The sequence below is a fragment of the Stegostoma tigrinum genome, chromosome 7 (assembly GCF_030684315.1).
Source record: "Stegostoma tigrinum isolate sSteTig4 chromosome 7, sSteTig4.hap1, whole genome shotgun sequence".
In the NCBI taxonomy this organism is placed as follows: domain Eukaryota; kingdom Metazoa; phylum Chordata; class Chondrichthyes; order Orectolobiformes; family Stegostomatidae; genus Stegostoma; species Stegostoma tigrinum.
The window spans coordinates 96,245,806-96,272,467 of NC_081360.1; the positions used below are offsets into that span (position 1 = coordinate 96,245,806).

Here is a 26,662-nt window from a genome sequence, read left to right on the forward strand (position 1 = left end):
GAAATATATCGTTGTGCCTTCAGTGATGCTTGTTCGAAGTCCATCCCTTATGGCATTGTGTGTCCACCCACACCAAATGCACTTAAGCAACTAAGGAAGGCAGCTTACCGTCACCTTCTCAAGGGGAATTCGGATGGATAATAAATGCTTACTCAGCTGTCCTCAACTCTTGAATGAATTTAAAAGAAGCACTATTCAGAGCCACAGAGATGTACAACATAGAAGCAGACACTTTGGTCCAACTCGTCCATGCTGACTAGATATTCTAAATTAATTTGGTCCCATTTGCCAGCATTTGGCCCATATCTCTCTGAACCCTTTCTATTCTTGTACCCATCCAGACGCCTTTTAAATGGTGTAATTGTACCAGCCTCCAGCACTTCCTCTGGTTGCTCAGTCCATACACGCACTGCCCTCAGTGTGAACAAAATGTCCGTTAGGTCCCTTTAAAATCTTTCTCCTCTCACCTTAAACCTGTGCCCTCTAGTTTTGGACCCCCGTAACCTGGAGAATAGACCTTGGCTAATTACCCAATCCATGACCCTAACGATTTTATAAGTTTCTATTGGGTAACCCCTTAGCCTCCGACTCTCCAGGGAAAACAGCCCCAGTCTATTCAGGCTCTTCCTATAGTTCAAACCCTCCAATCCTGGCAACATCCTTGTAAATTTTTTATGAACCCTTTCACGTTTCATAACATCCTTGCTCTTAGCAGGGAGACCAGAACTGAACGCAGTATTCCGAAAGGGGCCTAATCAATGTCCTGTAGAGCCGCAACATGATCTCCCTATTCTTATAATCAATGTACTGACCAATAAAGGTGAGCATTCCAAACGCCTTCTTCACCATCCTATCTACCTGCAACTCCACTTTCAAGGAACTATGAGTCTGCACTCCAATGCCTCATTGTTCAGCAACACTCCCTAGGACCTAATTGCCTTATGCAGTACCAAGTTCTGAATTAAAATGCACATTTTCTTTAGCAGTATAAATTCTTGAGACTTTAGGCTACCGAATGAATATTTGTCAAAAATACACCTTTAGAACTATTATGTCGGCAACAGTGCATCATTTATACCGCATTTGAAGTCTCAAGTCAGATAAATAACTAGTCACAAGCTCTTTCATGGGTTTAGTTGAGGATTAGTGCGAGGCAGCACATTCGGAGAACCCTCTACCAGTCTTCAGGTAGTGTCCATGACTCTTTAACATCCACTCGAGTATGGTAACGGGTAGAGGGGACCCTGGTTTAATATCACATCCATGGACTGCACCAGTGGCAGTGCAGCATTCCTTCAGGGCTACACTGAAATACCAGCCTAGATTGCATTGATTGCAACAGAATTAGACCATTCGCATTAACATATGAAAGCGATAGGAAGGATATGATTAGCCAGTCACCGAAACTTACCAACCCCTCAATGCCATGAGGGTCATGTGTAGAGACCTGCCCATCCCATTGCGCATACATAACTTCCTGGGAAAACTTCCCTGAGGAACAATTGGAAACGGTAACAGAAAATTCCAATGTGAACTCTCGAGACATAGCTGAGACCAAACATTGTGCTGACCAATGAGCTTTCATATAATGTGAAGATGAAGGTGAAGATGGGTTTTCTGTTTGAAGATCTCATTCATGATTTGCTGGTCACATAACAAGTTTGTTCAGCTGCTGTAAAGGGTCATCCTCATTGTATCCATCCTCATTGACATTGCTTGTTGTATTTTCCAGCTGATGTTCAGTGCTTTGGTGGAGATTGCTATGCTCTTGCCTTTGGTGTTCCTGCTGCACTAATGGTGATTGCATTAGGTGAGATATAACACTGCTCTCGGCAAGTTGTCTTTGGTTGTTCACATGCTTGTTATTTCTGCAATAATCTGGTAATCACCTTTCTTTAGACGATGTCAGGAGCTTTAGTGGGTATTGAAGCACAAATTGGATGTGGAGTCAAGACGCCATGTGCTTCACGACGAACACCGCTTCTCACCAACCTCAGAAATGGACTGAAGTGACAAACCAATATTTCAATGGTTTCAATGATTTGCAATTCATGCAATTTAGGATAACCTTGTGCTATGGACTGAGGATCACTTCCATTCATTCTTGGGTTCCGGCATCACTGGCAATATCGCATTTATGGCCGATCCTTTGAGAAGGTGATGGGGCACCTTTTTGGACCAGAGTAGTCCTTCTGCTGATTTATCTCGCCAAGTAATTGCTGTGACATGGGATGTGGCCCATTTTGGCCCAACAATAATGAAGCAACACTGATATGTATCCAAGCTAGGATGTTGTACAACTTGGAGGGGCAGCAAGAGGTGGTCGGGGCAGCACAGTGTTTCAGAAATTAGCACCGTTGCCACGCATTGCTTGGGTCCAGGTTCAATTACAGCCTCAGGTGACTGTCTGTGTGGACTTTGCACATTTCCCCTGTGTCAGTGTGGGTTTCCACTGGGTGCTCCAGTTTCCTCCCACAATCAGGAGGATCAGTGCAGACTTGATGGGCTGAATGGCGCCTCCCCACGCGTAGGGTTTCTATGATTGCATGTGGTGCTCCCATGAGACATTGACTGGCCTCATCCTTCTAGGTGGTGGCCATCATGGGTTTGTAAAGTTGGCATTGACATCAGCATGCTAGATGACCCCAAATTCCCATTTGTAAATGGGAGCATTGTGAACGGGGAATGATGGGATGAAGAGCAAGTGCCATGAAAATGTGAACAATAACTTGATCATCTTTTCCTTATGTTTAGTTGTATTCGTATCTGGAAGTGTGCTCTACAAAAAACTCCCCCCACAAGGAAATATGCTGGTTAAAGTGTGTAGCTGTATTGGGGTGAGTGCCTCAGGAGTAATTCAGTGACCATCCTTTCTTTATAATTAACACCCATTCGTAAAAACAGCATCATTATTGGAAAGCTTATTTTACATGTAACAGTTCTGTTAAATGGATTTTGGTACACTAACTCTTCAAATTGTAGAGCAGCTCAACATCGAGTCATAGAGTCATAGAGATGTACAGCATGGAAACAGATCCTTCGGTCCAACTCCTCCATGCCGACCAGATATCCTAAATAAATCTAGTCTCATTTGCCAGCATTTGGCCCATATCCCTCTAAACCTTCCTGTTCATGTACCGTTCCAGATGCCTTTTAAATGTTGTAATTGTACCAGCCTCCACCGCTTCCTCTGGCAGCTCATCCCATACACACACCACCTGCTGAGTGAAAAAGTTGCCCTTTACATCTCTTTTAAATCTTTCCCCTCTGACCTTAAACCTATGCCGTCTAATTTTGGACTCTCCTACCACATGGAAAAGACCTTGTCTATTAAGCTTTGCAGGCCCCTCATGATTGTATAAACCTCTATAAAGTCACCCCTCAGCCTCTAGCCCTCCAGGGAAAATAGCCCCAGTCTATTCAGCCTCTCCCTATAACTCAAACCCTCCAACCCTGGCAACATCTTTGATATGCAAAAGAAACCAGTATGGTTACATTTTAAAAAGCCACTTAGCTGCTGTCTTGCTCCTTCACACAGGTTTCTCTAAGATCAGCTGTGAATTTCGCTGTTTGTTTTGTTTTTACTTCGAACAAACTCCGATGACCAGAGATACTTGAAACCAGACAGCAAAGGCAGGAGCTGCACAGGTTACTGCTGGGTCTGATAACAGTGTCGGCTTCTTCCTATCTGCGTCACTCCACATGTGGTCACCGCCTTTGTCTGTTTTCCTACTTTTTAAAGTGTCGTTGTTTTGGTCTTCTTTTTCCCAAATTTCCAAAACAATGCAGCAGCTCATAAAACAAATATTTACTGCTCCTAGAATTTGAGGAAATCAGCTCCAACATTGAAAATACAAGTTGGAGGCTATTTCAGTAATCGGTCAGGGAATCAAGGTTTTCTGAAGAAGGGTCTCGACCCAAAACGTCAGCTTTCCTGCTCCTCTGATGCTGCTTGGCCTGCTGTGCTCATCCAGCTCCACACCATGTTATCTCAGGGAATAAAGGTTGATGGCAATAGGGCAGGAGTTGAGGATTATCAAGTAAGTCATGGTTGGAATGAATGGCGGAGTGGACTCATAGGGCCAAACAGCCTACTTCTGCATCTGGGCCTTATGGTCATTTGAGCTACTGGCTGTTTCAAAGAGCAGTCCCGCTATTCCTACTCTTCAACGCTGTCCCCTTTCTCCTGGGTCACCAAAGATGCCTTCTGTTCTCCTGCAGTCTGTTTTGCAGGCTTTCTTTGGAGAGTTGGGTATCAGAGGGCAATTGTCATTGTAACAGGATGGTTCAAACATGCTGAGAACTGTCAATACCTTGAGCAGGGTGAAAGCTCGTTGGCCCAAGTCAAACATACGACCAGCATGGTGAGCAGTGCAGAGATATAGACTAGTGCCAATATACTGGGCGACATACATCCCCATCTCTGAAATAAACAGCTGTTGATTTATCTGGATAATAGTACAAACAGAGATCTGGCGTGGCACAGTGGCTCAGCGGTTAGCCCCAGTGCCTCACAGCCTCAGGAACCTGAGTTCAATTCCACCCTTGGGCAACTGTCTGCGTGGAGTTTGCACATTCTCTTCATATCTGCACAAGTTTCCTCTGAGTGCTCCGGATTCCTCCCACAGTCCAAAGACATGCATGTTAGGTGGATTGGCCATGCTAAATTGCTGACAGTGGAGTAGCCATGGGATATACAGGGTGACAGGATCAGGTGGGATGGTTTTTGGAGGGTTAGCATGGATTTGGTGCCTCTGACAGCCTGCTTCCATAATCCTAACTCAGGTGGATGGCCGGAGAGGGGATATCCAGTGTTGTTGGCATAATCTGAAAGGACTGAAATGATCAATGGAGAGACAAACATCATGAGGAACTGTACCCAGCTACAAAACCAATGTCGACTGCACTCTGTGCTCATAGAAAGGAAGTTGCATTTGCATAGCACCTTTTCTTGACTTCAGGATTCCCCAAAGTACTTTACAGCCAATGAGATGTTTTCAAGGTGTAGTCATGGTTGTCGGAAACCTGGTCGCCCAATTGAGCACCAAGCTCCCACAATTTGAAATTGGCCCTGCTTAATTTTTGAGCATTGCTTTTGGGATAAGTGCAGACACCAGGGTGAAGTGCCTTTCCTCCTCTTCAAAGCATTGCTGTGGGATTTTCTACGTTCCATACAGAAGACTGATCAAGGACGCAAAAGCACGCGGGATCCAGGGTAATTTGCCAAGTTGGATCAAAATGTGGCTTCATAGGAGGAGGCTGGTGGTAGATTGCTGGTTGTGTGACTAGAAGCCAGTGTCCAGTGGCATACCACAGAAACCAGTTGCTGGGTCCCCATTATTTGTGATGTATATAAATGTTGTAGGAGAAAATGTTGGGGGGTGGGTGTGATAAGTACATTTGCGATGACGTGAAGATTGGCCAGGTGATTCAGAGCAAGGAAGGAGGCCTTAGGTGACAGGAGGATAACGGTGGATTGGTCAGACGGGCACATCTGAGGCAGATGGAATTTAAGCTTGAAAAGGTATGAGGTGATGGACTTTGGAATACGTAACAAGACCAGGGAGCATGCAATGAATGGCAGGAGACCAGGAAGCTCAGGGGAACACTGGGATCTTGGGGTGCTTGTGCACAATTTTTTTATTCATATAATTATCCAAATGTCTTTTAAATGTTGTAACTGTACTCACATCCACCACTTTCCCGTGGAAGCTCCTTCCACACACAAATTACTGTCTGTGCAGAAAAGTTGTCCATCGTGTCTTTATTACATCTTCCTCCTTCTATCTTAAATATGTACCCCCTAGTCGTGAAATCTCCATCTTGGGGTAAAAGAAAACATCTGCCATTCACCTTATCTATGCCACTTGTGATTTTATAGCCCTCTATAAGATTGCCCCTCAACCTCCCGTGCTGTAGTGAAAAAAGTCCCAGCCTATCCAGCATCTCTTCATAACTCAAATCCAGACTATTTTTTTGTTGGTGCAGGCCAGATGGGCTGAAGGGCCTCTTCTGTACAGTTTAATTCTCTGATCTGCCTGCGAGAGTGATAACTCCTCAGTCTAACAGCTCATCAGAAAGACCGTGCACTTGTCAGCACTACACATTGGGGATTGTCAGTCTACATATTTACACTCAGTTTCTGGTAAGAACTTTGAACCATCGAGTGCTACAAACTGAATCATAGCTGCCTGGAGTAATGCTCAAAGAAGTAACTTCACAACCTCAGTTAGAGAAAGAACCAAAGTGATTATTTTTGAACAAATACAACAGGCATTTGGACATTGCTTGTAAGAGAATGAACCTTGGGGGACAAAACGTGACTGTGATGATTTAAAGAAGGAACTTGATGAGCATTTTGAGTATTAACTCACTTCTAATAATTCTAATGTTCAGGTGTTATATTGTGGGCTGTAGCAGTTCTGTGCACAAGTCACATGTAGTCTGGCTTCGCACCTCATCATAGTTTCACTTCCTCTATCAGTTTCAGATTGCTATTGTGTTACATGCTGGACCAAAGCCTCCTAGAAAATTTTAAAGTACGTTTTTAAATGTTTCCCTTGGGAACAGTTTTCTCAACCACCTTCTGTCCTCCCTGCCTCCTCTTCCTCGAAGTGGCTGCATTGGGCTGAATGAGCTGCCAGTGCTGTGCCGTTGTTGGCAGCCAATCCTGCTGTTGTGAAGGAGGCCATACAATGATTGAATGGTCCAGCACAGAAGGAAGCCATTCAGTTTGTCTGGTCTGTGCTGGCTCCTTGAAGAGTTGTTCCATTCATCCCATGCCTCGTGCTCTTTCCCAGTTGTCCTGAGAAAGTATATTCAGTTCTCTTTTTCCGAATGTCTGATTGACTCTACTCTTCTTTCAGGCCTGTGCATTCCATTTGGTAACAATGAATGAGGCAAAACACAATTTTCCTTCTTTAAAATTGCTTATTATCTTAAATTTGTGCCTTCTGGTGGCACTTTTCTCTCCCTGTGTACTCATTTCAAAATTTTGAGCACTATTAGCTCATCCTGAAGGCTTTGTGGGGTAACGGTGGTATGTCTACCTCTGAGCAAGGAGATCCTCGTTCAGGTCCCACTCCATACCATGAATAAGGATGGTTTGCTCATAACACAGCCAAAAAAGGTTGAGTGTCCACCTGCAACTCCATTCCACACTCACTAATGACCATTGGTGAGAGTAACGCACCTCCTGATACCCCAGAACCTGTCCACCATCCTTAAGGCCCAAGTTAGGAGTGCGATGGAGTACTCCTGCCTGGGTGAGTGCAGCCCCAACAACACTCAAGAAGCTTGATTCTTTCCAGAATGAAGCAGCCTGCTCGATCAGCACTACACCCAGAAGCATCCACTCCCTCCACCGTTGAAGCGCAGTAGCAGCAGTGTATACATAGTATACACAAAATGCACTGCAGTAGTTCACCAAAGATCCTCAGACAGCACCTTCTCAACCCACAACCACTTCCCTCTGGAAAGACAAGGGCAGCAGACGTTATGGGAATACCACCACTTCCAAGTTCCCCTCCAAGCCACTCACCATGCTGACTTGGAAATATATTACCATTCCTTCACTGTTGCTGGGCCAAAATCCTGGAATTCCCTCCCTAACGACATTATGGGTCAACCCACAGCAGGTGGACTGCCGTGGTTCACTTTGGCAGCTGACCACCTTCTCAAGGGCAGCTAGGGACAGGCAAGAAATGCTGGTTGGCCAGCGACACAATGTCCCACAAATGAACAAATAAACGCTGGAGAAGTTCCTGGTCAGCCTTGTAATGGAAAGTAAAATAGAGCCGCAGCCATCACTCCATAATTCCAGACCTATGGTCTATGTTGCCATATCAACCTGAGCTCCCTCTGGCGGGAGTTAGTTGGCTCAGTGGGTAAGATGCACTGTGTGAGTTATATTGGTGCCAACCACACCCCATTATAACTCAAGACTTGCTTCCATGGTGGATGTTGTGATCTGTGATTGAGACATACCCTTTTGGCACAGATTGAAGAATAGAGCCATTGTCTTCTCTGCTTCCAAAGCTCGGGTGTGGGATTAAAGTTGGATGGCACTTTCAAAGACAGGGAGGGTCAAAGTCTCTCACTTAGTGCTGCAAAATTCTATAAATCTAACATTATGTACTTGACATGTTGGGGAAGCAAAGATTCTGGAGACATGCTGGAAAAGTCTAAGGATTTGAGTAAAAATGAATGACATCACATTTACCGACATCATACTCCATCTGCCAGACCCTTACCTACTCGTTTAACCTATTTATATCTCTCTGCAGGCTTTCTGTGTCCTCTGCACACTTTGCTCAACCACTCATCCTAGAGTCATCTGTGAATTTGATACACTACGCTTGGTCCCCAACTCTAAATCATCTGTGTAAATTGTTAACAGTTGAGGTCATAACAGTGATCCCTGAGGCACACCGCTAGCCACTGATCACCAACCAAAAAACACGCATTTATCCCCACTGTTTGCTTCCGGTTAGTTAACCAATCTTCTACCAATGCTAATACAAGACCCGGAATGCCGTGTACATTTATCTTATGCAGCAGCCTCTTGTGTGACACTTTATCGAATTCCTTCTGGAAATCCAGATACACCACATCAACTGGTTTACCATTGTCCACTGTGCTCGTAATATCCTTAAAGAATTCCAGTAAATTATTTAAACATGACCTGCCTTTCATGAACCAATGCTGCATCTGCCCAATGGGATAATTTCTGTCTAGATATCTGACTTTTTTTTCCTTAATTATAGATTCATGCATTTTCCACGCTACAGAAGTTGTTAACTGGCCTATAGCTACACACCTTTTGTTTACATCTTTTTTTGAGCAGTAGCATGACATTTGCTGTTTTCCAGTCTGCTGGAACTGCCCCAGAGTCTGGTGAATTTTGGTAAATTACCACAAGTCCATTTGCTATTTTTTTCCACCATCACTCTTAGTATGCTGGGATACATTCTATCAGGGCCAGGAGACTTATCTACCTTTCACCCATTAGCTTGCCCAACAGTGCCTCTTTAGTGATGATGGTCATCCTCATCTTCCACAGTCTCCTTGCCATCAATTATTGGCATGCTGTTTGTGTCTTCTACTGTGAAGACTGACACAAAATATCTGTTCAATACCTTGGCCATTTCCCATTATTAAATCCCTCTTTAGGGTTGAGATAGGTAGAATAGCAACATTTAATAAAACACTTGGAAAGGTACATGGATGAAAAGGGTTTAGAGGGATACGGACCATATGCGCCGTGGTCAGCATGGACCAGTTTGGGCCGAAGAGTCTGTTTCCATGCTGTATTACTCTGTGACTCTAAAAGCATAATGCTCATTGAAATTTAGAAGAATGAGAGGTGATCTCATTATGGCAGGCAGGATTCTTAAGGAGCTTGAAAGGCTAAATGCTCAGAGTATGTTTCCCTTTGTAAGAGAGTCATGGGCCAGAAGGTATAGTCTCAGAAGAAAGCAACATCAATTTAAGACTGAAATGAGGTAGACTCCTCTAAGTTGTACAGTCTCGAAGTGTTAATGCTGTTTCTCTGTCCACCAATGGCCCCAGACATTGGAGTCACGACAGTAAACTTCCCGGTATCCAACACACAATGGGAACGTGTAAGTGTAGGAGAGCTGCAGATTATGTGAATGTGCCAGTTGTGACCAGGACCCTCATCGCTACCATCAACGAGGTTTTGTCAGAAAAGGGAGTAAGAGGCAATTAAGCAGTCAGTTTCCAGAGTGAGGAAAACTACTTCCCTAGTTTTCTGGTTGCATAAGAATTCTGGATAATGGGACATCAGATGCCAGGCACTTCTCTTTAATATCTGTGTCCCTGATTCAGCACCATGATCTGTAAGCCATAAAACTATTCTCTTTTTAAGAAACAAGGGTGACTGACAATTCCCAGGTTCTACAAGCAGCCAAACTTGATGGGGACTAAAACTTACGTTTAAATTTAAAATTGACATCTTGGCAAAATTATACTTAGAACCTCAAACGTAATTCGAGATAAAGCACTGGACAAATTCAAAAGGATCCCAACTGCAGCCAACATCTTTCATGCAATGTAGCTATTTTGTCTTAAATTCTCCAAATGTTTTCTGGCCGAAAGTTCATTCCAGGAGCACCTTTTAAAAAGAATTGTCTTCTCTTCCAGTTTTCCATAGGAAATCGCTGGAGGCATCGCAGCAAAATTTATCCGAGGCGGGAACATTGGCTTGACTGGGCAAGAGAAAAGTATCCAGTAAATGTCGCAGTTTTTTTTTGTTGAATTGTTTGAATACAGGACACATTTTTGAAGTAATTCCATTTACTAATAAGTGTGGATGAACTCAATTTTATATGTTCTTTTTTTACAGAAACATCTGATTGAAGAAATTAAGATGGTTACTCGAGTCCTGTTCCTCTACCTTCCACTCCCAATGTTCTGGGCACTCTTTGACCAACAGGTAAAGACCTTATTCATCTGGGATTTGAGCTGGGTACCTCGAAATAATCAATGACTCAGGCTGGTGAAGAGGAGTTGGCACGTATGGAAAGGGATTTGTGCTCCACCAACCTGAACTCTCATTGTGGGTTTGAAAAAGTTGGACTTCTTTACCTCAATGGAAGACTGCAAAGAGTGCAGGAATATGTGGGAATAGACAACATGGAGATGATAAACCTGGAGCATGACTTCATGGTAAACCAAGGCGATGCAATAAGGAGGCACATTTTCCAAAGTGTGTAAGGGAAAGTAAAGGACAGAAACATACAGGTGCAGCAGGCACTGAAGAAAGAAAATGGTATGATGGTCTTCACAAGGAGAGGATTGGAATACAGGAGCAGGGATGCCTTACTGAAATTGCACAGTGCCTTGATAAGACCACATCTGGAGTATTGTGTGCAGTTTTGGTCTATTTCTCTAAGGAAGAATGTTCTGTCTGCACAGGGAATGCCACAAAGGTTTACCACAATGCAGAGGCAAGACAGATGTATGAAGAGTGATTGAATCAGTTAGGGCGATATTCACTGGAGTTTAGAAGAACAAAGGGGGAAAATCTCATAGAAACCTATTAAATTCTAGCAGGAATGGACAGGATAAACACTGGCAGCATGTTCTCAATGACTGGGAAGCCCAGAACCAGGGCTCACAGTCTAAGGATGTGAGGTAGGCCATTTAGGGTTAGGATGGGGAGAAGTTTCTTCACCCAGAGAGTGGTGAGCCTGTGGAATTCTCTGTCAGAAGAAAGCAGTTGGGGCCAAAACATTGAATGTTTTCAAGAAAGAGTTAGATTTATTTCTGAGGGATAAAGGGAGCTAAAAGTACAGGGTCAAAGTGGGGACAGGGGTCTGAGTTGGATGAGTAGCCATGTTTGTATTGAATGGTGGAGCATGCTTGACGGGCCGAGTGGCCTACTCCTGCTCCTGTTTTCTGTGTTTCTATGTCAGACGTCTTGAAAACATGCACCACATGAGTAATTATGGAGTCAGTGTAAGGTATTGTAGAGAAGAAGGTCAACCCTTTAATAGATAGCCCATCATGTTTAGCCTGCACCCTCACTTGTTGCCTGTAGCCAACTGCAACTTCAAGAACCTATCCAACTCCCTTTTAAATTCAATCATGCAATCTGTTTCCACCACCTTTATCAAGTCAAGGTTTATGGGTACTGTCCACTCTTTGAGTTGAAGGGCCTTGTTCATTTGGTGGACCTTCCACCCTGTCATCCTTGCACCTGTCAATTTGTGATTTAAAGTTTTAAATGAGAATATCGTGAAACAAACAGAACACACTGGAGAAATTCAGCAGGACTGGCAGCATCTGCGGAGAGAGAATCAGTGTCAAGAGAACTTCTGAGGAAGGGTCACCAGACCCGAAACGTTAACAATGCTGACAGACCTGCTGAACTTTTCCAGCAACTTCTGTTTGCTAACTAAAGGACTGTCTGTCTCACTCTGAATGCTGAAAGTCAGTTACAGTCGAAAGGAATCATAATGACAAAATCTAAACCAAGTTACCAAAGTAAGGATTGTGAAATGACAGGAAGAAAGCATAAGAACTAGGAGCAGGAGTAGGCCATTTGGCCCCTTGAGCCTGTCCCGCCAGTTAATAAGATTATGGCTAAGCTTTTTGAGACTCAGCTCCACTCACCCGCCAGCTCACCATAACCCTTAATTCCTGTACTGTTCAAAGATTTATCTAGCCTTGCCTTAAAAACATTCAGCGAGGTAGCATCAACCGCTTCACTGGGCAGGGAATTCCACAGATTCACAACCCTTTGGATGAAGAAGGTCCTCCTGGCCTCAGTCCGACATCTGCTTCCCTTTATTTTGAGGCGATGCCCTCTAGTCCTAGTTTCACCTGCTAGTGGAAACAACCTCCCTGCCTCCACCTTATCTATTCCCTTTATAATCTTAAATGTTTCTATAAGATCTCCTCTCATTCCTCTGAATTCCAATGAGTATAGTCCCAGTCTACTCAGTCTTTCATCATATTCCAACCCTGTCAACTCTGGAATCAACAGAGTGAATCTCCTCTGCACCCCCTCCAGTGCTAGTATATCTCTTCTCAAGTAAGGAGACCAAAACTGCACACAGTACTCCAGGTGTGGCCTCGCCAGGACCCTATACAGCTGCAGCATAGCCTCCCTGTTTTTAAACTCCATCCCTCTAGCAATGACAGACAAAATTCCATTTGCCTTTTTAATTACCTGCTGGACCTGCAATCCCACCTTCAGCATTTCATGCACAAGGACACTCAAGTCCCTCTGCCCAGCAGCGTCCTGCAATTTTTTACCATTTAAAACATAGTCCATTTTGCTGTTATTCCTACCAAAATGGATGACCTCACACTTATAAACATTGTACTCCATCTGCCAGACCTTTGCCCACTTACTTAGACTATCTATATCCCTCTGTAGACTTTCAGGGCCTTCTGCACACTTTGCTCTACCACTCACCTTAGTGTCATCTGCAAATTTTGACACGACACACTTAGTCCCCAACTCCAAATCATCTATGTAAATTGTAAACAACTGAGGTCCCAATACTGATCCCCGAGGCACATCACTAGCCACTGACCACCAACCAGAAAAACACCCATTTACCCCTACTCTTTGCTTTCTCCTAGTCAACCAATCATCTATCCATGCCAATACATTACCTGTAATACTGTGCAACTTTATCTTATGTAGCAGCCTTTGGTGTAGCACCTTGCCAAATGTCTTCTGGAAATCCAGATACACCACATCCACAGGTTCCCCATTGTCCACCATGCAAGTAATGTCCTCAAAGAATTCCACCAAATTAGTCAAACATGCGCTACCCTTTATGAACCCATTCTGGGTGTTCCCAATGGGAAATTTTATATCCAGATGCCTTGCTATTTTCCCTTAATTCAAGCATTTTCCCCACTACCGAAGTTAAGCTAACTGGCCTATGGTTACCTGTTTTTTTGTCTACTTCCTTTTTTAAACAATGGTGTCACTTTGGTTGTTTTCCAATCTGCAGGAACCACCCCAGAGTCCAGTGAATTTTGTTAAATAATTACTAGCCCATTTGCTATTCCCCCCATCACCCCTTTTATTACCCTGGGATGCATTTCATCAGGGCCAGGAGACTTGTCTATCTTTGGCTCCATCAGCTTTCCCAGCACTGCCTCCTTAGTGCTAATGATAGCTTCTAGGTCCTCACCTGCTATAATCTTCTTGCTATTAGTTTTCGGCATGTTATTTGTGTCTTCCACTGTGAAGACCGACACAAAATCACTGTTTAATGCCTCGGCTATTTCCTCATTCCCAGTTATTAAATTGGTCTTCGCATCCTCTAAAGGACCAATGTTTACCTTCACCACTCTTTTACGATTTACATGTTTATAGACACTTTTGCTGCCTGTTGTTATATTCTGAGCAGTTTACTCTCATAATCTATTTCACTTTTCTTTATAGCTTTCTTTTTGCGGCTTTCTGTTGGCCTTTAAAGAAATCCCAGTCTACTAATTTCCCACTGCTGTTTGCTTCTTTGTATGTTTACTTTCCTTTATTTCCTTAGACATCCATGGCTGGCTCTCTCAGATTGGTAGAGTGGTATTATCACTGTGGCCTAGTGGTATTATCACTGGACTGTTAATCCAGAGACCCAGATAATGCTCTGGGGACTGGGTTTGAGTCCAGCCATGGCAGTTGGTGGAATTTGAATTCAATAAAATATCTGGAATTAAGAGTCTAATGATGACCATGAATCCATTGTCAATTGTCAGGAAAAACCCATCTGGTTCACTAATGTCCTTTAGGGAAGGAAACTGCCATCCTTACCTGGTCTGGCCTACATGTGACTCTAGTCCTGCAAAAATGTGGTTGACTCTTAACTGCCCTCTAGGCAATTAGGGATGGGCAATAAATGCTGCATAGCCAATGAAGCCCTTATCCAATGAACAAAAAAGGGACGCTTTAACTACCAATACCAGTACTATTAGTAACCTCCACTGCAATGTTCAACTCTCTGCTGCTTTAAGACTCATCATGGTTTCTTTTCTATTCTGTATTTTCCTGAGTTGTGCCAGTGTCAACGAACTCAATCCCTTTGTTGATTCAACTGAGCTGGATTAAATTGGTTTCTCTTAAAAATAACTTATTTTGGGTCTGAGAGAGAGAAAGGCATCTGCAACCGAAGTGAACTTGCTGATGAAGGGTCGAGGCCCGAAACGTCAGCTTTTGTGCTCCTGAGATGCTGCTTGGCCTGCTGTGTTCATCCAGCTTCACACTTTGTTATCTTGGATTCTCCAGCATCTGCAGTTCCCATTATCACTGCAACCGAAGTGATGCATTTTCTTTTTAAAAGTTTACTTTCTTGTGAGCCAGTTAGCAGTTGGGGTGGGTGTGTTGGGGGTGCGGGTCAGATAAATAAAGATGGGGGAAACCAGTTCATCCCCTTTCACATAGGACCTTAACGGCTTGGGGTATCCCGTCAGGAACGATAACACAATGAGAAACCTCACCCTGGGACTAGACATTATATTTCACAGGAAACTGCAGAGGTACATGAGTGAGAAAGGAATAGGTGGATATTCCAGTAGAATGGGATGATGAAGAATGGTCAGAGAAGGCTTGAGTTGAACTTTGAATCCCTGCAGTGCAGGAGGAGGCCATTTGGCCCATACTGACCCTTTGAAGTGCATCCCATCCCCTCTACCCAATCCCTGTAATACCACATTTAGTGTGGCCAATCCACCGAGCCTGCACACCTTTGGACTGTGGGAGGAAGCTGGAGTACCTGGAGGAAACGCACATGGGCAGTTGCCTGAGGGTGGGATCGAACCCAGCTGCTTGACCTTGTGAGGCAGCAGCACTGACCGCTGAGCCACCCACACCAACCCAGCCGCCTTCCGTGCTATCATTTTTGTCTAATTCATGTTGTTGGGACTGTTGTTCTAATGAGTTTTGGAAATGATGCCCAATGTGTTTGCTCAGTTGTGCAAGCTCATAGTTGCACAGCAACCTGGAATAAACTGTGCTGGCCGCGTTCCACTTCAAGGACCGTTTGTGTGCTACTGCGAGAAAGATGTAAGTGTCACCCTTTGAGGAAAAACTGGCCATACACTCAGTAAATTTTCAAAGGATGTTATGGTGCAGAACCCGTTGTGCCTGCATCCGCTGTCTGTACCTTCTGATTTAGTGTCAACCACCATCTCCTTCCCTGCTAGCCCTGCACATTGTTCCGATTTAATTAATGCCCTCTCAAATGGCTCAGCGGAACCAGCCTCCACTACACTTCGGGCAGTGCACTCCATACCCCGATTACAATCCACTGCATAGAAAAGTATTTCCTCCCCTCGCATTTTCTTCTTTTGCAAACACTTTAAGTTTGGCCTTTTCGCAGGGAAGCCTTGTTTACTCAAAGAAACCGAAAGTTTACCAGTAACTAGAAACCCAGTGTTTACTAATAGAGGCCAATCTTGACTTTTGTGAGAAAGAATAAAGCAGGCGAGAGTGAGTTTACAACTTCCCTGATTTTCTTGTCTGTTAACACGACTCGAGAGTGACTGTAAAATAGGTGGACCATCTCCCACGTTGTCAGGACTTTTCCTGCACCGGGAGAAGGTGATATCGCTTCCTGACTGAAGTGACTTGCAGAACCTCAGTGCTGCTTTATGTCTGGACTTCAGCTTTGTGGCAAGCAAGGTGTAGGTTCACAGCTTAAGATTACAGAGTAGTGGTCACATTTTAAACTCTTGACCACATTAAACTGAAAGGAGTCCATTGGTCATAAGTTTCCATTTGAATCGTGATGAAGATATTAGTCCAGAGCCTTGTGGAGCTCTTAAACAGGCAATGGCCCTTGAAGTAAATATTACACCCTTTACAATAAAATGTGAGGCTGGATGAACACAGCAGGCCAAGCAGCGTCTCAGGAGCATAAAAGCTGACGTTTCGGGCCTAGACCCTTCATCAGAGAGGGGGATGGGGTGAGTGTTCTGGAATAAATAGGGAGCGAGGGGGAGGCGGACCAAAGATGGAGAGAAAAGAAGATAGGTGGAGAGGAGAGTATAGGTGGGGAGGTAGGGAGGGGATAGGTCAGTCCAGGGAAGACAGACAGGTCAAGGAGGTGGGATGATGTTAGTAGGTAGGAGATGGAGGTGCGACTTGGGGTGGGAGGAAGGGATGTGTGAGAGAAAGAACAGGTTAGGGAGGCAGAGAGAGGTTGGACTGGTTTTGGGATGCAGTGGGTGGAGGGGAAGAGCTGGCCTGGTTGTGTGGTGCAGTGGGGGGAGGGGACGAACTGGGCTGGTTTAGGGATGCAGTGGGGGGAGGGTAGATTTTGAAGCTGATGAAGTCCACATTGATACCATTGGGCAGCAGGGTACTCTCTGTAGCTTTCCTTTTCGTCCCCCTCACCCCACTGCCCTACCTGGAAAGTGGAGTCAAGGAAAGGAGCGAGCGAGAGGTAACCCTGCAGCCCAATGGTATCAATGTGGACTTCACCAGCTTCAAAATCTCCCCTTCCCCCACTGCATCCCAAAACGAGCCCAGTTCGTGGCCCACTCGCTCCGTCGCACCACAGGACACGGCCCACTTGCTCTGTCCCACCACAGGACACGGCCCGCTCGCTCCGTCCCACCATAGGACACGGCCCGCTCGCTCCGTCGCACCACAGGACACGGCCCGCTCGCTCCGTCGCACCACAGGACACGGCCCGCTCGCACCGTCCCACCACAGGACACGGCCAGCTCGCTCCATCCCACCACAGGACATGGCCCGCTCGCACCGTCCCACCACAGGACATGGCCCACTCGCTCCGTCCCACTACAGGACACGGCCCACTCGCTCCGTCCCACCACAGGACACGGCCAGCTCGTTCCATCCCACCAGAGGACACGGCCCGCTCGCACCGTCCCACCACAGGACATGGCCCACTCGCTCCGTCGCACCACAGGACACAGCCGACTTGCTCTGTCCCACCACAGGACACGGCCCGCTCGCACCGTCCCACTACAGGACATGGCCCACTCGCTCCGTCGCACCACAGGACACGGCCCGCTCGCTCCGTCGCACCACAGGACACAGCCCACTTGCTCTGTCCCACCACAGGACACGGCCCGCTCGATCCGTCCCACCACAGGACACGGCCCACCACAGGACGCAGTTCACTCTCTGTACTCTGACACTAACCGCTCGCTCCTCTCCTTGACTCCACTTTCCAGGTAGGGCAGTGGGGTGAGGGGGACGAAAAGGAAAGCTACAGAGAGTACAACTGAAGCAGGGAAGGGAAAAGGACTGGTGAGCAGATAAACTGTCACGAGAGTCAATAGCCAGAGACTTTTCCCCAGGGCAGGAGTGACTGCCACGAGGGGTCATAGCTTTAAGGTGTTAGGAGGAAGGTATAGAGGAGACGTCAGAGGGAGGTTCTTCACCCAGAGAGTTGTGAGAACATGGAATAGTTTACCAGTGGTAGTCGTGGAAGCAGAGTCATTAGTGACATTTAAGCAACTGCCGGACATGCACATGGATAGCAGTGAATTGAGGGGAATGTAGGTTAGGTTATTTTATTTTTGGATTAGGATTATTCCACGGCACAACATCGTGGGCTGAAGGGCCTGTACTGTGCTGTACTTTTCTATGTTCTATGAGAGCATCCTAGTCTGCTGCCATATTGCCGCATTTGGCCCATATCCTTGTAAAACCTTCCTATTCATGTCCCCATCCAGATACCTTTTAAATGTTGTAACTGTACCAGCCTCCACCACCTCCTCTGGCAGCTCATTCCAGACATACAACCTTCTCTGTGAAAAAGTTGCCCCTTAGGTCCCTTTTAAATATTTCCCCTCTCACCTTTAATCTATGCTCTCTATTAAAAACCGAAAGAACTGTGGATGCTGTAAATCAGAAACAAAAAATAAAAATTGCTGGAAATTCTCGACAGGTCAGGCAGCATCTGTGAAGAGAAATCAGAGTTAATGTTTTGAGTCCAGTGACTCTTCCTGAGAACGGATAGTAGCCAGGAAAATCTTGTTTTTTATGGAGAAGATAGGATTTTGTAGAGGGGTAAGGAGTAAACCGTAGGATAGAGCCAGAAGGGAGAGAAGAGCATTTGGATAGACAAAGGATTTGATAACGAGATAACAAGGTGTAGAGCTGGATGAACACAGCAGGCCAAGCAGCATTTTAGGAGTACAAAAGCTGACATTTCGGGCCTAGACACATCAGTAGCGATCTAGCTGGGAGGGTGAATAGCTGTTATTGGAGACTACTGGTGGTTAACGATGGGTAGTGTGTAATGGTAGCCTATATTATATAAGACCTGGTGTGTGGGGTAGGAGACGAGGACATGGAAGGGTTTAAGCCCTAAATTTATTGAACTCGATATTGAGCCTGGTGGCCTACAGAGTCCCTAAGTGGGAAATGAGATGTTGTTCTTCCAGCTTACGTCGAGCTTCGCTGGAGCACTGCAGCATGCCAGAGACAGTCGTTGGCCAGGCCATGTGTTGGGCATGAAGAAAGTGTGGACCAGGGTGTCCTGGAGAGAATGGTCCCTGCAGAAGGCGGACAAGAGTGGGCAGGGGAATATGTCGTTGGTGGTGGCATCTCGCTGGAGGTGGCGGAAATGGCCTTTAATGATCTTCTGCATGTGGATGTGGGATGGTACGTGAGGACAAGGGGAACCCTATTGTTGTTGCGGTAGGGGGTGAGGATGGAAGTGTGGGAGATGGGCTGGACATTGGACCTGGATGAGGGCCCTGTCGACAACAGTGCTGGGAATCCTTGGTTGAGGAAGAAGGTGGACATTTTGGAAGCTTCCTTGTCAAAGTTGGCCTCATTGAAACAAATACAATGGAGACAGATGGATGGGAGAATGGGATGGAGTCTTTACAGGAAGCGGGGTGTGAGGATGTGTTGTCCAGGTAGCTGTGAGTGTCGGTGTTTTTGTAGTGAATATTAGTGGCTAGTCTATCCCCAGAAATGGAAGCAGAGATGTTGAAGAAGGGAAGGGAGGAATCAGAGATAGACATGGTGAAAGTGAGGGCACGGTGGAAATTGGAAGCAAAATTAATGAACTTTTTCAATTCCGGGTGAGAGAGGGAAGCAGCACCGATGATATCATCCATATATAAAGAGTTGTGGGTGGGGTCTGGAATAGGACTGGAACAAGGAATGTTCCACGTAACCCATGAAGAGACAGGCATAACAGGGGCCCATGTGGCCACCCCTCTGACCTAAAGATGCCCTCTAGTTTTGGACTCCCCTACCCTGGGAGATAGACCTTGGCTATTCACCCTATCTACGCCCCTCATAATTTTATAAACCTCTCTATGGTAAACCTTCAGCCTCTAATGTTCCAGGAAAAATAGCCCCTGACTATTCAGTTTTCCCTACAGCTCAAACTCTCCCACGCTGACACTATCCTTGTAAATCTTCTCTGCATCCTTTTAAGTTTAACAACATCTTTCTTATAGCAGGGAGGCCAGAACTGAACGCTGTGTTCCAAAAGTGGCTGTGTTGTGATCTGATGCCCTCTCTTCCCACTTCCCCTGAGAGTGAGTGGAGAAGTAAGGGATGCTGAAAACTGCAAACATTGAATGACAAGGACAAGGAGGCCATTCTACCTACTCCACCAGTCAATAAGATCATGGCCAATCTGATTCCGGCCTCAACTCCACATTCCTGTCTGCTCCCAATAAAAAAAACTGACTCCTGTGTTGTTCAAGAATCTATCTACGTTTGCTTTAAAAATATTCAATGGCCTTCCACTGTTCACTGGAGAAGAGAGTTCCAGGCACCATGACCCTCTGAGAGGAGAAAGTATTCCTCCTCATCTCTGATATAACAAAGTGTGGAGCTGAATGAACACAGCAGGCCAAGCAGCATCTCAGGAGCACAAAAGCTGACGATTCGGGCCTAGATTTCTGATGAAGGGTCTAGGCCCGAAACGTCAGCTTTTGTGCTCCTGAGATGCTGCTTGGCCTGCTGTGTTCATCCAGCTTCACACTTTGTTATCTCGGATTCTCCAGCATCTGCAGTTCCCATTATCTCTGATCATAATTGCTGTACTTCTGTGTGTTTCATTGACTCTGCAGCACCTCGGGGTGGCCTGAAGTTCTGCAAACAATGAATATTTGACATGATGCATCAAACAATAATTCTGTGTTAATTTGCACTCAGGGATCACGATGGACTCTACAGGCTGCTGGAATGAATTCTAACTTTGTAAGTAATTTAAATGAGAATCTGTAATTCTCCCAGAGTTATCACAGTAACTAGAATCGATCTTACTGAAGCTTCCTCATTACACACAGCCATTAACATTTTGCTCATATTTCAGGGTGGGTTCGTTATCCAACCAGATCAGATGCAGGTAACATGTAATATGTTCTAACTTCTCAATAATTAAACTTCTGTATGAAAATCACAAGTAAAATGTTTCTACTTATTAAAAAATATTCTATGACATGCTGCCATTTGCGCCAACATATGTATTGCTGAAGCCTAATCGTCTTGGAGAAGAGTGGTTTCGCTAGGGTATCGTTGCAATAATTCAAGAAGGAATTTAGGATCAATACAGAAACTTGCTCGTACACCTTCCCAATTTTCCCCAGCCTGGTGTACCGAACTTAATTTGAGGTACAGCCCCAAGAAGCTCAGTTGTTTCCATCTCTCCTTTGTTGCTGTGAACATTGTGGGTGACAATATGTGTTCTGTAATTGCATTCTTGTCTCTGAGTCCAAAGCCTGTGAGATCAAGACCCACTCCAGAGACTTAAGCAAACACGCTGAACGTGGTGTTGACGGAATACTGCATCTTTTGACTGAATGTTGTGTCGTGACCTGGGTTGTCAGGTTAATGTGAAAGATCCCAGGACACTGTTTCAAAGAACAGCTGGTGATCCAATCAATATTTATCCTTTAATCAATATCAGCTGAACTGATTGTCTCGCCATTTATGCTCAAATTTGGCAGCCACATTTCCTGCATAATAATAGCAATAACGAGAGCACTGTGACAAGCAATCTTTCTCAGTATCAATATTCATTCCATCTCCTGGCACCTAAAAAAGAGATGAACTAATGTTGATTTCATGTTTTTTGTTGGAATCTTGCTGCGCACAGCAGCCAGGATTAACTCCATTTGCCTACTTTCACTCTATGCCCGTTAGTAGATTTCAGTTAATAAAAATCTTATCAATCTCAGATGTAAAATTAGCGATTGATTCAAGATCCGTTGTCACTTACAGAGTGGAGTTCCAAACTTCTCTGATAACAAATTGTGGGGCTGAATGAACACAGCAGGCCAAGCAGCATCTTAGGAGCACAAAAGCTGACGTCAGCTTTTGTGCTCCTAAGATGCTGCTTGGCCTGCTGTGTTCGTCCAGACCCACACTTTGTTGTCTTAGATTCTCCAGCATCTGCAGTTCCCATTATCTCTTCTAAACTTCTCTCACCATTTGTGGGTGGAGCGGTTTCCTAATTTCCCTTTTGAAAGGCTCAACTCCAATTTGTTAACTTTTGCAGCTTAGTTCCAGTCTACCTAACCAGCAGAAATGGTTTCTCTCTCTCTCTATCTTTTATGCTCCCTTTCATAGAGGTGTCAAAACGTTTTTTTTTGCTTTTCTAGAGGATTCATCTTGAGATTTTCCCCTGAGGGCTATTTTTCTTACTTTCACAAGCCTCTTTTTCATGTGGTAACAATACCTTCTGTATTTGTGCTGATTAATATGATAATCAAGCTCTCACAGAAGCAGAAGAGAATAATTCATCAATATCCTCAGTAATCATTAACTCCACATTAAACTTAAAGCCGCATAAGGAAATCATTCATTTCCCAGACATCGTAATATTTAAATTAGCAAAAGACACCAGGCATGGGTTAGAAGTAACAAGGTGTAGAGCTGGATGAACACAGCAGGCCAAGCAGCATCAGAGACACAGGAAGGCTGACGTTTCGGGCCTAGACCCTTAGGCCCAAAACCTCAGCCTTCCTGCTCCTATGATGCTGCTTGGCCTGCTGTGTTCATCCAGCTCTACACTTAGTTATCTCAGATTCTCCAGCATCTGCAGTTTCTACCATCTCTGAGTTAGAAATAACTTCGCTTTACAAAATAATTGATGAAATACTTCTATACTCAAAAAACCATCCCCATAACCTCACCTTCTATGAGCTGGTGAGATCAGATTTATTTCCATTGAATATACGCAAGTGTTTTAGCAGGCTGTTATAACCCTATTCACGGCCTCTGCCATCTCAGTCTCAGGCATAAATTCAGTGTTCATTAGAGTAGGATGTGTTACATTTCTTAGATTATGAAAACTCCTGACATTATGCAGCCTTAAACCAGAGATTCCACATTGATTTGCAAGGCATTGATTTAAAGCTTTCTTGGATCTCAGATCTGCCCCCTAGCTGTGGGTTTCCAGACCTTACTTCTCAGCCTTTGGCTTCTGGGCAGCTCATCTCAGACAACAAACCCTATCCCCTGGAGCCCATCTCTCAGTCGCTGTCCCTTCAAACCTCAGGTCATGGTTTCTGGCCTCCAGCCCTGGCTCTTGATCTCAGTCCACACCTTCTTGCCCTTGGTTCTTTGGACCCTGGCCCCTAGCTCTCGACTCCTCACACCCAGTCAACATTTCCACTGGCAACTCAGTCAGTGGCAGTGCTGACCTCTCTTGCTGTTCACTGTTCCTCATATCACAGGCTGTTTCTCTCCTGGGTTCGCTGCAGGTAGGATCACGAGCTGAGGAGCAGCTTATCAGTGTTTCCTTCAATTCTCTTCAATGTGATGACATTTCTCAGTTGCCCCCATGAGAGAATTATCCTGGGCAATTTGAGGACTTCCAGGGCTAGATCTGCCCACTGCCCCCATACATTTTGATTATTAACTTTAATATCTTGAAAACCTTGATGAAAATCAGCATCTAACCTGCTGCCCATTGTGCAAGATCTGCCTTGATCCATTCCTTACAGCCAACGGTACATGATCATAGAATCTTATAGTATGAAAGACAACCATTTAGCCCCTTAAGCCGATGATGGTTCTTTGAATGAACTATCCAAATAGCCCCACTCTTCCCTACCCTACCCTTCAACTCTCCAATTTGTGCATCCCCATGTCTGCGTGGGTTTCCTCCGGGTGCCCCGGTTTCCTCCCACAGTCCAAAGATGTGTGCGTTAGGTGGATTGGCCATGGATGTGCAAGCTTGGTGAGTTAGCCATGTTAAATGCAGGGTTGCAGGGATAGGGGAGGGGAATGGGTCTGGGTAGGCTACTTTTCAGAGAGTCATTGCAGACTGGATGCGCCAAATGGCCAGCTTCCACACTGTAGGGATTCTATGTTTCTATGATTTGGGGTGGGGAGGTGATGGTGTGGTGGCTAGGCCATTGGTTTAGTAATCCAAGACAGTAGCCTGGAGATATGAACTCACATCCCCCTGTGGCAGATAGTAAAATTTGAATCCGATGAATATTTTGCCTGACAGGCACTACTACTGATGATTGATGATAGTTGTGAAAACACATCTGGCTCATAAATCCCATTAGGAAAGGAAACAGCCATCTTTACCTGGTCTGGTCTACATGTGACTCCAGACCCACAGCAATTTGGTAGACACTTGACTGTCCCCTGGGCAATTAGGAATAGGCAATAGATATTGGCTTAGCCAGCGAGGCACACATCCCAAGAACAAATTAATTCTTTGAAGGTTACTGTTGAATGTGCTTCCTCTATCCTTTCAGGCAACAGATATCTTCAACTTGCAGCAGAGAAAATACTTTCCATCCTGCTGCTTCTTTTGCCATTTATCTAAATTTAGTGTCCTACGCTTAGCAATCCTTTCTCTCAATTTGCTTCATAATATTGAATGCCCAGCTTAGATCTCATCTTCTCCTTTGCCTTCTCTGCCTTTCTTCGCAATGCACCCAGTCTGTCTGCAATTCTCCTTGTCATAGAGGCATGGTAAGGAGGGTAAGGGAGGGTGAACAGATAATTTTTTCTCTTCTCCTCCATCGAACAGCATTGCATTATATTACAGCCCAGGGGTAAATATTCCGCGACTGACCCTGTACTGGGGGTGGGTTACATCAGTCTGAGCAATCAAACACATCACATGATATCCAGTCAAATCAAAGGGCAGGAAAAAAAAATGCAGGCCAACAATGGCCCACTTTCCAGACTTTTTTATTCAATCACAGGATGTGGGCACCGTTGGCAAAGCCAACATTTGGTACCCATTCCTAATTGCCTCATGAATTGAGTGGTTTGCTGGACCATTGCATAGTTATGAGTCAGTCACATTGCTGTGGTTCTGAAGTCACATGTAGGTTAGACCAGATTTCTTTCCCTAAAAGACATTAGTGAACCGGATGGGTTTTTACAACAGTTGCCATGATCACCATCCAGAGGGGGGAAATAAACATTAATTCTTAGAAATGAGTCTGTAGAGCTCCATTTTGAGGTACTTGCAATGAACTGGGCCAATGAACGAGTTCCATTCTGGAGTCCAGTAAGTACCGGAGATGTTTGTGTGTTGGATCTTTAAAATTACACCCGCATGTCAGATCGCGTTTGAAAGTACCAGGGTTCATAAGTCAGTTGTTAATAAAACAGGGTCTCCCTGAATACAATACACATCACACCAGTATTTGCAAGTTTTGCTGATCTTACCTCTGGGTCTCACTGACACTTGCGCAGCAATTCTGGGGTTATTCAGTGCGTTTAAGTTTCACTAAATGCTGTGTTGGGAATTAAATACACATGTCCACAGTATTAGCCAGGGTTTGGGTTACTCATCCAGTGACGTTACCTGCAGCGATATGCACCCCTTCGACATCAGTAATGCTCACCTTTCACTTCCTTGGTCTCTAAACCCCTTCACTTACTGCTGAAACTGTTTTCATCCCTTAACTGATTACAGAAACATACTTACAAAGAGTAAATGAGGCTCAGGTTTTGGCTTTCCTGTTAGAGTAGATGTTATCGTAAGAAATTTCTAAGAGTGCTGATAAGACTTGTCGGTTAAATACAAGTCCATATGTTATTTATTCCTATTAATTGATTTTACCTGTGGCTTTATTTGTTTTGTTTTTTTTCCCCACAGACCATTAATCCCCTTTTGATTATTATTTTTATTCCAATCTTTGACATGGGCATTTATCCCCTCCTCAGGAAATGTAAAATCAACTTGACGTGAGTATTCATTAGCTTTAAGTGGCACTTCCATTTACATAAACTACTTGATAAATTTGCTGTCACCAAATGAGGTAAAGATTAACTAGAAAGCGTATGGCACAGAACAAAGCCATTTGGCATGTTGAAGTCATTGAAGAGCTGTACCATCAGAGCCCACCTTCCAACTCCTGGGCTTGTACAAGTCAGCAGCTGAAGTGTATTTCCAATATTCGCAAGCGTGAGAAAGTTCCTGCCTTTACCACTTTTACACTGTTTGGGGGAGGACATTTTTCTTCAACTCCCCTTTTGAATACTTTGGTGAATTACTTTAAACCTCTCTGTGAATGGAAATTGGGGAGACTAAGGGTAGTTGAGTAATTCAGAGTCCTGGTTAATGCTGGGGAGTTCCTGCATTAACACTGGAAGCCCTAAAAATAAGAGGGATCTTAATGTTCATGCCCATGTGTGCCACAATACATCAGACAGCTGGATAAAGTTGTTAGGAAGGCATTTGGGACACTTGCCTTTATTAACCAATGCACAAGAGTTTAAGAGCAGGTTTTGCTGGGACCATGTAAAACATTGATCAGGTCACAGCTTGAGTATTGTGTACAGTTCTGGAACAGAGGGATGTGATTAAGGTTTTGGAGTAGATCTGTAGCTCGGGTTGTGCGTGTTGAGGTTGGTTGGCTTGTCGAGCTGGTTTGTTGTTCCGCAGATGTTTCGTTACCACGCTGGATAACATCCTCAGTGCAGCCTCTGAAGAAGCGTCAGTGTGTTTTCCTGCCGGGTTTTTAAACTCTGGGGTCGGTTGCGATGGATTGCCTCACTTCCGGGTTTCCTCCATAGTGGAATGTACGTGGGGTCGAGTTCAATGTGTTTATCAATAGCCTGCTTTGTGGAGTGCCATGCTTCCAGGAATTTGCGTGCTTCTCTCTGCCTAGCCTGTCCCAGGATTTTGGTGTTGTCCCAGTCAAAGTGGTGGTTCTCCTTGTCCATGTGGATTGAGATGAGTGAGTGTTGGAC

At 44.9% G+C, this 26,662-nt stretch overlaps 1 protein-coding gene across 2 annotated transcripts in view; it reads left to right on the forward strand.

Annotated features, from left to right (window-relative positions):
• The window catches only part of slc15a2 (solute carrier family 15 member 2), a 111,886-nt gene that overhangs the window by 40,454 nt on the left and 44,770 nt on the right, over positions 1–26,662 (forward strand). For both annotated transcript variants that reach the window (XM_059647527.1, XM_059647528.1), the window contains 7 exons: positions 1,733–1,810; positions 2,755–2,837; positions 10,165–10,251; positions 10,367–10,456; positions 20,642–20,686; positions 20,802–20,834; positions 25,566–25,654. In XM_059647527.1, the coding sequence (XP_059503510.1) occupies positions 1,733–1,810; positions 2,755–2,837; positions 10,165–10,251; positions 10,367–10,456; positions 20,642–20,686; positions 20,802–20,834; positions 25,566–25,654 (505 nt within the window). The remainder of the gene's footprint in view (positions 1–1,732; positions 1,811–2,754; positions 2,838–10,164; positions 10,252–10,366; positions 10,457–20,641; positions 20,687–20,801; positions 20,835–25,565; positions 25,655–26,662) is intronic.